General features: G+C 40.4%; 1 protein-coding gene across 6 annotated transcripts in view; it reads left to right on the forward strand.

The window, feature by feature from the left end:
- UBE4B (ubiquitination factor E4B) overlaps positions 1–12463 on the forward strand; it is a 64356-nt gene that overhangs the window by 34831 nt on the left and 17062 nt on the right. For 5 of the 6 annotated variants that reach the window (XM_005292849.5, XM_005292845.5, XM_042852909.2 and 2 more), the window contains 9 exons: positions 1014–1128; positions 4997–5080; positions 6682–6738; positions 7524–7640; positions 7727–7825; positions 8359–8472; positions 9465–9663; positions 9875–10013; positions 12284–12383. In XM_005292849.5, coding sequence (XP_005292906.1) covers positions 1014–1128; positions 4997–5080; positions 6682–6738; positions 7524–7640; positions 7727–7825; positions 8359–8472; positions 9465–9663; positions 9875–10013; positions 12284–12383 — 1024 coding nt within the window. The remainder of the gene's footprint in view (positions 1–1013; positions 1129–4996; positions 5081–6681; positions 6739–7523; positions 7641–7726; positions 7826–8358; positions 8473–9464; positions 9664–9874; positions 10014–12283; positions 12384–12463) is intronic. The other variant, XM_065575453.1, reaches the window with a different exon arrangement.

Here is a 12463-nt window from a genome sequence, read left to right on the forward strand (position 1 = left end):
GGCTCAGGGTTTGTCTATATTGGAAGATATACCAATATAAACTAAGGTGTGAATTTAAACTGCTGTAATTCTACCAATATAACCCTCATGTGGACACTCTTATTCCAGTATAGGAGTGCATTTATCTAGTTCAGTTTGTCACTTTGAAAGCAGTTTAAGCTAAACCAAAAAAGTCACATTTACTCTGGAGTAAGTGTGTCCACATGCGTCTGATGAAGTGGGTATTCACCCACGAAAGCTTATGCTCCAATACATCTGTTAGCCTATAAGGTGCCACAGGATGTTGCTTTTTACAGATCCAGACTAACCCGGCTACCCCTCTGATACCTGTGTCCACATGGGGATTTATATTGGTAGCACTTCTGGTATAGACAAGCTCTAAGTATTTAAAGGGACAGTGTCATAGTAGAACACTGACCTGATTTTTTTTTCTTATTTGCTAAAATCCAAGTAATTTATGAGTATCTATTCAAAACAAATTCTTCAATAAGCTTCTCAGAAATAATGTGAGCCACCCACTTATATATATGAACAACCCAAGAGTAACAACTGTTTTTGTGTGTAATAGAGAAAAAGGCTCAATTCAGTTTCAGGTTCATAGGGTGTGCTTACAAAAAGTAAGTGTTAATTTGGAAAATTACTATGACTTCATCCTTTCCTTAAAGTTGGAAAAATGAACAGGTTGAGATTAGTGGAACAAACCTAATGCTTTTGCTTCACTAGGATGAGCCTAACAAAGGGTCTTTTCAGTACAGAGAGGTAGAGGGGAGAACCAATTAGTTTATATAGGACATAGTTTTCTTCAAACCACATTAGACCAAAGTGGGGTTTTGGCAGCAGCATCCCCTGACGGATTATCTTTGTACAAGGACTTGGGGAGACTTGGTTAGTTGCTTCTGAAAGAAGTAATTGTCTCAGTTATGCCATTCCATTATCTGGGTGTATTAGTAAATGTTGTTTTTTTCTGAAAGATGTCTCCTTCCCTGCCCCCCCTTTTTTTTATATTAATAAAGGTCTTTGCAGCAGCAATCTCTGTTGGTACCATACATGCTGTGTAGGAATCTTCCATTTGGCTTCATCCAAGAATTGGTGAGAACAACTCATCAGGATGAAGAGATGTTTAAACAGGTAAGAGGCTTGTTCAACTTGCAAGCATTAGCATATTCTACAACTTAGTGCCTGAACTATCCGAGGGAGTGGCTGTCCAACTCTTTGTTCTGCAGACCACATTCTGAGACCACAGTTTGAGAACCATTGCTCCCTGGACTGGCAAGTAATTAAGCAATTGGGGGAGTTTGCTGTCTCTCTTGTTTCACTTGTTAAAGGGATTCAGAAAGAATGACTGAGCTCTGTATGAAGTTTTACTCAAAGTTAGCAAATCTATAAATCTATAGATTTGTTGTGTAAAGAAGATTCCATAATAAGCAGCACTTTTTAATGAAACATTGACGCATCCTACCAGAAACTTTTTTACATACAGTAGTATCCCATTGTAAGGCTTTGTCTTGGACTGTCACTTTTCAGATCATTCTATCCAAATTTCCCTGATCCATAAAATGGCAAAGTTCCCAAATCACACATTTAGAAATGTTAGTTTTTATCCATCTTGCCAAGGACAGAGTGAATTCATAGTTTGCATCTATAACACTTTTACCCCAAGGATTTATAAGCACTTTACAAATATTAATTAATTAAGGTTTCACAACACCCCTCTGAGATAGGGAACCATTATTATCCCCCATTAGAAATGAAGATGCTGAGACAGAGTGTAAACAACTTGCCCTAGATGTCAGGGTGGGTCAATGGGAGAGCCAGAAATTGGAATACCAGTTCTCCTGATTCCTAGTCCTGTGCTTTAATTACTAGGCCACGCTTCTACTTCACAATTTAATGCCAAAGCAGGTCAGTCAGGTTATTACTGGCTCTGATTAGCGCACCCATGATTTACTCACAACAAAGCAGCACTCAGAATGGTATGAAATCTCTAGTGTCTTTAGAACATGGTTCTCAAAGTGCAGAGAAGAACATCTGGAGAGGTACACAGCAGGGCTGGGGCCAGCCCCCATGGGGGGGCGGGGAGGGAGCATCACACTTCCAGCCCTGCTTCACCTCCAGGCCCAGCTACTCCTCCATCCCTGTTTCCGCCCCCAGCTCCGCCTTTAGCCCACGCTCCGCTGCTGAAGAAGCCTTGGGTGTGCTGTAACAGAGGTGGGGCATGGACAGATTGTATACTAGTGGGCGGGGGGGCATGACTGGAAAAGTTTGAGCACCACTGCTTTAGAAAATGTAGAGAAATTCTTATCTTGTATGGGTCTTGTATTAACTCCTGAAAATTATACTGATATAAGTGAGGAGCAATGCATCCACCAATAGGAACTGGCTTTTGGAAAGAAGTATGTGATCACTACAAATGCCTCTGCTTTTTAATTAACATGTGCTCATGTGAATGAGAGTCCAGAAGAAATATTATCGTTCCTATTTGGAATTAAATATCAATTTGCAGAGTTAAAAGCCCACTTAATTTATGTGTTAACTCTTATTTGGGCTCTTATTATCAAAGAGTGCTTTGACCTGGAGTGTGTTTAAGATGCTGTGGGTATGTATACATTGCAACTGGGAGCCTGGGTAGACTCTCGCATGTTAACGGTACTCAAGTTAGCCACTCAAGTTCAGAGCCATAGGGTTGGGCAGGCTTGTATTCAGGTGGCTAGTCCATGCTATTTTTAGCATTACTCGGGGGAAATTCTGCACACAATATTTTCAAATTCTGCAAAATTCTGCATATTTTATTTGTCAAAATGACCCAATATAATCACACCAGTTTCAATTATTTTTGGTAATTTATTTCAAAATATCGGTCAGTAAGTACATCTGTAACAATACAGACAACAAAAAAGATTCAGAAAATATGTTTTGACAAAGAGATTCCTTACTAGGCATATTAATACAGAACTCGGAATAATAATTCATTTAAACTACAATACAGAACTATATTTCCTGCACCCCTCAGAAGCAGTGCAAATGCTTGGGGGAGTTGAGTTGTAAAGGAGGAGCTGAGGGAGAGGGAAGTAATTGCTTGAAAGGAGCCTGGGTGTGAATGTGGAGGGTTTTTGGGTATGGGTGAGAAAAGTATGGAACAGGTTTTGGCGGGGGAAGGGAGGGCAGGCGGGACTGTTAGGGAGCTTCCCCCATGCAGACCCTGGTTGACCCTAGCCTCTCCTATTCAGTCAGGCATATCTGCCCTGTCCCCATGTGCCCCTGCACCCCATGTGTCCTTGAACTCCCCGTCCACATGTCCCTCCACCCCCTCCCCCGTCCCCATGTCTCTGTGCTCCCACTCAACAACTCCCCTGTCTGTATGTGTCCCTCCATGCCTTCCCCCTGTAGCTCTGTACCCCATCCCCCTCTGCCCATGTGCCCCTGCACCTTCCTCCCCGCCATGACCCTGTGCTTCCACTCCCATTCAGCCCCTGCCCCAGTCTGTCCTCCACTAGCCCTTCTGAGCCCCTGTGTGACCCCCCCGCCCCCCAGCAGCCCCATAGCCTTTGTCTCCTGACCTGGCTCACTGCGAAGAAGGCTTTGCAGGCTCTTTCTCTTCTCTAGCTGGCTGGAAGCGGCTGTTGTGATTTATCGCCAAAGCGTCCGCTGGTGGGGAAAAGGCAGAACTGCAGCAAGATTCCAGCCGAAGCTTTTTTCTGTGCAAAAAATTAAAAATATGCACGCCTAATTAATTATGTGCGTGTGCAGTAGCGCAGAATTCCCCCCAGGAGTATAGCCTGCTTGCTTGAGCAGAGCTAGCATGTATCTGTCTACCCAGGTTGGGAGGCACACTCCAGCTTCAGTGTAGACATACCCTGTCAGGGAATGGTTATGGAACATGATTATGATCAAGATTGGAACCATGCCCCTAACTGGATTAGGGAACAGCCTTGTTGTAACCAGATTCCCTAACACGATTTGATGATATTTGTATATCTTTATCCAAAGACCCAGTACAGTTCTGTTTGGATTCCAGTGGTCACTCCTGTATTTTTTAAAACATATTTGATTTTTATTCCAAAAGGAAAAATTCGATAATGTGTGATTGGGCCCTTGTACTTGGGTGTTGTTACTTCTTGGTTAATCATTTCCTCCCTTCTTCCTTCCTCCTTGCAGTCTCAGTGACTGTTGCTGTTTTGTTTATGCCTATCACAGTATTAAAATTTACCGACACAGGCACAAAATCTACTTGCCCAGAAAATACTATTCTGCTGTATATAATCACTATTCACTCCCAAGTGAATGGGTCAATGAGTACTGCAAGGCTGGGCTATTAAGCTGTTAAAGGAAGCCCCAGACCCTTTCTTCTTGGCAATAATCTCTGGTATTTTTATATTTTTATACATGATTTCTACCTGTGGAGAGTTTGCTAGATCAGGTCCCTAATTTTGTTGTGGCTTTACCATTGTTGATCAGCTGCAGTGTGTGTCTGTATGTTCCACTAGCTCTATGACCAAGTCCAGATTAGCATGTTTGCATTGCTAGAATTTTTTAGACTCTAATGTAGGTTCTTGGCACTGACCAGGAAAACTTTTCAAGTGCCCACGTGTTTGGAATATTTAATTGTTTGTACAAGTGAATTTTCATGTACAGACATCAAGTTGATCTATCATTTACGCTGTATTTGGATACGTTGAAGATTCATGCCAGATGCTCTTCTCAAAATGTAACAAAAAAGATGTAGTCTCATGGGCTGAACTTCATTGCCTTAACCGTAAAGGAACTGGATTGAGGTTCTACTGCTAGGTTTGCTTTTCTTTTTACATTTAAACATTGCTATTTCTTTTGAAATAACTTACATAAATGGACAGAACAAACTTTATATTTTGTTTCCTTCTGTGGACATATTAGTATTTGAGATGTGAGCGGGTTTCAAGGTGCCCAGGGCTGTGGCTTCACCTGTGTCTTATTGGTTCCCATTCTGAAGTGTATAAGTAATGTACTTATGTTTTTACAGATCTTTATCCCTATCTTACAAGGCCTGGCTCTTGCTTCCAAAGAGTGCTCCCTTGATAGTGACAATTTTAAATATCCCCTTATGGTAAGGACTATTCCTTTTTAGCAGCTTTTGCTTTAAGATACCCAGTATTTGATGCAGACTCAGTTCAAAGTAACTTTAATTAACCCTGTTTGGCTTGCTTCAAATGTCTCATTGAACATTGACCTCATGTTGGAAATGTAAAGTGTTATGAGGTGAGTAACAAAGAGTAATGACCAGGTGGAATCTGTGGCACTCATAATGTCTCAGGCTTAATGTAAAGCAGACTTTATGCAACAGTCTATTCAAATGTTTACATCCTGGTGATACAGATGAAAGATGTGGTCTCGCCCATTTAAAACATGCTATGTGTTTTAAAAACTAAATAAATCCCATAATTGTTATTAAAAACCCTAAATGATCAGAAATGGGGGGGGGGAATCTAATATACTTTCCACTATTTACTTCTGTTTGTTTTTTATATTGCTCTCTGTCTAGCCAACTGATGTCCATTATTCAATAAACAAAATGATTCAAACCTATGGCTGTCTACTGTAGGAAATTCATGGCAGTCTGACCACTGAAAAGTGACTTTAAAAAAGCACTTTATTTTACTCCATAGATCAACTCCCAATGTGTCTTTGAGGCAGAACTGCTGATTTATTGACACAACCAAACTTTTATTCCTGTAGGCAACATTGCCGAGCCAAGTACAGATACAAGACAGCAAGCAGGATTCTCCTCTATCCCATTTATTGCAGATAAAATCAGATTGCAGGATCTCTTACTGATGATTTTTGAACCAGAAAGAGGATTGCTTCAGATCTGGATTGAGCTTGCAGTTCTGCCAATTAGCTTAAACCACTTTGGGACTTTGCAAACTAAGCAAATTTGATGTCACTGATCCACATTTTAAAAAAATCTTTCTCTGCCTGTTCTGTGTTGCTCAATTTTCAGGGCTACCCCAACCTTAAATAATTGGAATCCTTGTGAAATTCAGCTGTCCGCTTCAGCATAGGTTAACGCTTGCTGGAGTCTCTTCTGCAGAGCCTTGAAGTGGCAAAGGGTGGAATAGTAGTTAACTTGATACTCTGTAATAGAAGTATGAGAACATATAATACAAGGAGTGGAGCATGTAAAAGCTTACGTTATTTTTGCGTTTTCAAAATCCTGCTTTATAGCCTCTTTATTTCCTTCTCTGCAGTTTAGCTTGAGTTAAAGATTGTAGATAGGATTCTTTGTTTCAGGCCTCAGCATTCATCTGACGATGCTCCACTTAGGGTCAGAAGACAAAGGCCTTGGTGTGTGTAGGACAATAGCCCTGTTTATTACTCTTACTGACTCTTGTATGGCAGTTTAGGAGTTGATCAACGGGAACATTATGTATTGAACAAGCAAATAACTTGCCCAGTTAATTTTTAAAATAAATGTGATATTTGGCTTTCTTGAGGCAACTTGAAAAGACATAAAAGCCGAGGTAGTTGCAAGGTGTGCATCAGCATATTTAGATCCTGTTCCCTTTGTAGACAATTAATGTTTTACTATTGACTTAACTGGAGCAGGATCTGGCCTTTTAAGCATTCTAGCATGTTTATCTTTTCATTGGTAGCCAGGGTGGTCTGGGAAATGCATCTGAATGAATTTTCGGTTTTTTGTTTTTACAGGCATTAGGTGAATTGTGTGAAATCAAGTTTGGGAAAACGCACCCTATATGCAGTTTGGTAAGTGTCCGCACACTTAAATGTAAGGATTTCTGCTACATAATACTGAACAACTGCATAGCATTTTTGCTTTCAAAACACTCTGGAAACATTAGTTATTCTCACAACACCCTTAAAAGTTAGTTAGGTGGTATTCCTGTTTTACAGTTAGGAAACTGAGGCACAAAGAAGTGTCTTGCTCCAAAGCCACACAAAAAGTCAGTGGCTTCCAGGATTGGAGGCCATGAATTCATGGTTTCCATCCTCATGCCCAATCTGTTAAGCCTACCTCATCTCTAATTTGCATGCAGTTCTTGCTTATGGCATGGTTTATTCTTTATATTCTTTGGCAATACCAATCTAGTTGAGAATTGCATCCATTAGATGATGGACCATCCAGATTTCTTCGATAAGTTATTTGGGCCAGTGACTCTTGTTATGTGGTTGTGTAGCATCTTGCACAATGGGGCCCTCATCCTCATTAGGGGCTCTTGGGGACTTATGATATTATTTAATAGTAAGCAATAATTAAGATCTGCCCAAGGAAGAAGAACATCAATAAATTCAGTTATTTCTCTTCTCAAGGAGAGGCAATTCAAGTTCAGAGAGACATAAAACAAAGATTGCTTGCTTAGCTTTCTGAAGCACTACAGACTTCACCATTTTGCTACCAGTATGATGAGATGATGAAGAATCAACAGAGAGAAATGCAAATAAGGAAATGCAGATAGAAAAATAGTGTTAATGATTTGGCTGCCCTGTCAATGTCTTCCTGTTCCTTTTTGTTTGTTTGGTTTTTTTGGTAGGTCGTTTCTTTGCCCTTGTGGTTGCCTAAACCTGTAAGCCCAGGTGCAGGACGAGAGTTGCAAAGACTCTCTTACCTTGGAGCTTTCTTCAGTCTCTCTGTCTTTGCTGAAGATGATGTAAGTACTATGCTATCTGCAGTCTCTCATCTGGAAAAGAACCCAAAAGATGTGTTTGTACTCCTTGCAAATTTTTTTTCTTTCAGACTAAAGTAGTTGAAAAATATTTCTCAGGGCCTGCTATTACTCTTGAAAACACGCGGGTTGTTAGCCAGTCATTGCAGCATTACCTGGAATCTGCAAGGGTAAGTAGCCTGATATTTAATTGCTGCCAGAGGGTTTGTTTGTTTGTTTTGTTTTTTAATTTTTGGTTTCCATAACATGGGTGAAGAGTGTTTTACAAAATATTAGACCATCCATTAAACAATAAAGTAGTAAAGAAGAGGGTGAGCAAAAACCCAGCAAGAAGAGTTTAACCAGAGAGCCACAAAATTAGGAGATCTTTCTGTAAGCCCTCTACCCAAACCCAAGGAATATCGGTACTGTTACCACCAGATATTTATTATTCACAAATGTCTATCCGAGGGTGGATGAGTAAAGAAGACCTGGTACACTTCCACAGTGATTGTGTTGCCAAGATTTTTAAGCTATAATCTTTTGTAGATAACATTGTTCTGTAAATAAATATTTTTCATACCTGGGATAACTGTGTTCTTTACAAGAAGACTACAACTGAATAGTAGATTCTGTATAATACTTGGAATATGCACATGTGTCTCCGTGCTGCTGTTTTCATGATCTTGCTGTTCAGTGACATAATTTTCACTTTAAATTTCAGCAAGAGCTGTTTAAAATTCTACATAGTATTTTGCTGAATGGTGAAACTCGAGAGGCAGCTCTCAGTTACATGGCAGCTGTTGTTGATGCCAACATGAAGAAGGCACAGATGCAGGTAAAGACTGAACTCTCTTCCTCATTCACAGATGTAGTTAGCACAAATAGTTCTAAGTGGCTGAGGTGGTGGTAGTTTTTAACAGAAGACAACAGACGTTCTAGGGCCTGAAGCAACCAGGAATTCCATCTAGGTCGTTCTTTCAATATTATTTTTCTGTATATTCTTCTTTTTTGAAATGAATCTATTTTGCCCTGTTTGCTCACTCCTCTCTGAGTACTGAAATATCTAAATTTGTTAGAACACAACCCTCCTTGGCTGAAGTTTGTGCCTTTTTATTGATATGTGCTCTTCCTGGCAGCTTCCACCAACTGGCTGCAACGAAAACTTGTTTTCTCCCCCAGTTAACATACTGTCAAGCACTCACTTTATTTGTGGCTCTTGTAAATTTGAGTAAGCCCTAGTGAAAATTGGCACAATTCCACTGAAGCAACAGCGCTGATTTTTTTTGCCATTGGTTAGTTGATTTTTGCCTTGGTATAACGTGGTTGTGAATTCTAAATGTGTGCGGTTTGAGGTATCCGTGTCTTGAAGTCCCCATTTTCCATCGACTCAGTTTCAAAATGTTTATCTGCAGAACTGTTTTCTTCAAGGTGAAACAAGGAACTACTGGAAATGTTGCTTGTATGGTAAAATTTAAGAACTGAAGCTTAGCTACTTTATGAATCTTTCCTGTTCCTGGCTGTCCCTATGCTAAAAAATTTTAAGAAGCCTCTTTGAGACCCTTTCCTCCTCTTTTCTCTCCCCTAAGTATGTGCGTTTAGTACTCATAAAAATGACTGGTGGTTGACCCACACAGGGCAGGGAAATGCTGTTAACAGTTACAGTTGCTCATATTCTAGTTAGCCTTAGAGGTCTGGTCCTTCGTTTGTTGTTTTAACCATGCATTGTGTATTAGCGATGGATGCTGGAGTCCCAGGCCTGCCAACTGCAATGGTCTGTTGCCTGCTGCTTTATATTCTAGCATTCACTTTCTCTCCCTTGTCTTGCAGACTGATGATCGGATGGTGTCTACGGACGGTTTTATGCTCAACTTCCTCTGGGTGCTGCAGCAGCTTAGCACGAAGATAAAGCTAGAAACGGTTGATCCCACCTATATATTCCATCCCAGGTGTCGCATCACCGTTCCAATGGATGAGACAAGAGTGAAAGCAACAATGGAGGATGTTACAGGCTGGATGGCTGAGCTTTGTGAGTAAAGAGCATGCATCGTCTACCCTGTTGTTCTGGTATTGGGGATATCACAAAACATTCAGTACCATAAATGTTTTGCTTGGGACTGTCTGTTGCTTTTATAGCTTGTTTTAAGACTGCAGAGAAATGAGTTATTCGAAGTCTGAGCACTAATTCATGTAGCCTTTTTTCTTACTCTCCTTCATCCTGTTTTGTTCTTTTTTTGTAGACAGGGATCAGTCTCCATGTTCTGAACCGAAATTCCCAACGGAATGCTTCTTCCTAACCCTGCATGCCCATCACCTCTCCATCCTGCCAAGCTGCCGCCGCTACATCCGTAGACTGCGGGCCATCAGGGAGCTCAACAGGTTAGAAGTTGTGTTAGTTACCTAGCATGTGTCCTACAGTTTTCCCTGCCACCTTGACTAGTAGGTGCTTTCCTATATATGATTATGGTTCTTGCAAATTTGATGGAAATTAAAACAACTTAAGTAAATCCATGCTATGGAGTATTGGGGAGTTTTATCGACTGGTCAGTCTGCTGCTTTGATAGCTCTTGCAGAGCATTTTGTGTCTGCAGGTTCTGGTTGTGCTGATGTGTACAATGGCATCCATCGTGACTTCAAACAATAGTGGGAGGAAAGGATGCTGTTTCTATATAGGATCTCAAACTCTAGGGGTAGTCCTAGAGAGCACTGGACAATTCTTGAAACCATCCTAGCGGGTACAGAGTTGCAATGTTTTGATAGTTTAAACTTTGTTGACTAGTCAGTGGTATGATTGGGGATGTTAGTGCTTTAAGCCCTTTGTATTGCTGTGGAGGTGCATACACATGTATCTCTGACATGCAAGTCACTGTAGTGGTTGTTTGACAAGCAGCATATCCTCTCCTATGTCTGCGATGTTGCATATCCCGCTGCAGAACAGATGTTTATCTGTTCCTTGTGGCTACTATGGCCTCGATGGATATCAAATGATCTCCTTCATTATATAAAAGCTTTCACAGTGAATTCTAAGGTAGCTGCATATGTAATTCAACTACTGGTTTGTCGTTTTTTAAAAATTGCTTAAGTTCTGATGCTGACAGGAAGATGCTTTTGTTTTCCCTTCTTGACATGAATCCAAATAAACTTTTTATAGCTGCTGGATTGCTAAACCTCAAGAAACTTTTTCAGTTAAAATAAATAAGAGCAGATTGCACAGCATCAGTGTTTTCCACTATTTATAATTGCATTCACTTAGTAAAAGTCCCTTGACGTTAAGGTGGCAGGTTTATTGAAGGATTTTTGAACTTTATTTACAATATAGACATACAAAAGGCTAGGAAAGCTGTCGATATCTGTGTGTGAACAGTCAACACACGTTTTACACAAACAAATATTTTCAAATAAACCAGACCCTGGATTTTAAAAAGGAATCACTCCTCTTTTTCCTTATTTGGAATGTAGTGTTGTCAATCATGAGTTATTTCCATTTATGCTCAGCACTTACCAGGAAACGCTTAGCCCTCTGTAAACTCAGGCCATATATTTTGATGTCACTAATGAAAGAATTAAGGTCAGATAATGATCTGCAGCAGATAGAGGCTGGGGTGTGGAGAGAGACTAGTTTACATCCAGGGGTGGTAGGAAATAGAATCATAATAATGTAGAATATAAAATCTAAAATACATTAAGATTAATACCCACATACACAAAACATTAATCAGCTGCTTCTTTTTAAATGAATTAGGTCCAAATGATGAGACTTGAATAGCTTTGTGTGGATGGTTGTGTGACATTTATCCTGTGTTAGGTCTAGGCTGACTGTGACCATGGTGGAGGGGGCAAAACTCAGTCTTTGTTATAATGATGGGCCTTGCACTGAAGGGGAGAGCATGAGCGGCTTTCCCATTGCTTATGCTCTTTTCCCACAGGCTTGAATTGTAATGGGGGTTGTGCATGGGGACAGGGGCTGCCAAGAGAAATCTTTTCTAGAAGGAGGTTGAGAGAGCAGTGCTGGGAGTGCATTTGTATCTGTCCTACAAAGGAGAGGAAGGTATTTTGAACCATTCCTGATCCCAACCTTCCCATCTTCCTCCAGTAGCTTCTGCTTTTCATATCTCTGCTCTTAGTTTGGGGGGTAACTGAGATACGGCCTTTGCTTGCCTGCCTGTCAGATGTTCTGGATCAGACTTGCTCCAATACAGGGTTACTGTTCTTAATGACATGATTTTAACTCTGCTTTTTATAGAGATCGTGAATTTGGTACAAACCAAGTATTAGAAATGTGATAAAATGATGAATGTATCTGGAGGGGAAATCCTTTCCCCACTGTCCCACCAGTAATATTTTTTTGCTGTGGTTCTTGTTTGCTTAATTGCATCATCAATCATGAAACTAGTGTACTTAGTGTATCCCAGCATTTGGCCTTGAAGAAGATTTTTGTCTTTCCTTTCAAAAGATGCAAGAGTAACTTGCTGTCCTGGTGAAAGTGTCTATTAAGGTGATGAATTTTTGTAATCTCTTTTTTTTTTTTTTTTTTTTCCATTCCAAATTTCTTTCCTTTGTAATTTGAAATCAGGTAGAGTAAATGTTTTACCTGCTGTCAACATATGTCCCCTTTACTGTCATCACTAGTGATTTCATGTGGTTTACAGGACTGTGGAAGATCTGAAAAACAATGAAAGTCAATGGAAAGAGTCTCCTCTAGCTACCAGACATCGAGAAATGCTGAAACGCTGTAAAACACAACTTAAGGTTTGTAACTAGTTAGGATGACAACTAAATGGCCCTGTCAACCTGGGTGGGTGGGTGGTGATTCTTTTTCAATGGAAAAG

The sequence above is a fragment of the Chrysemys picta genome, chromosome 21 (genome assembly GCF_011386835.1).
Source record: "Chrysemys picta bellii isolate R12L10 chromosome 21, ASM1138683v2, whole genome shotgun sequence".
Classification (NCBI taxonomy): Eukaryota; Metazoa; Chordata; order Testudines; family Emydidae; genus Chrysemys; species Chrysemys picta.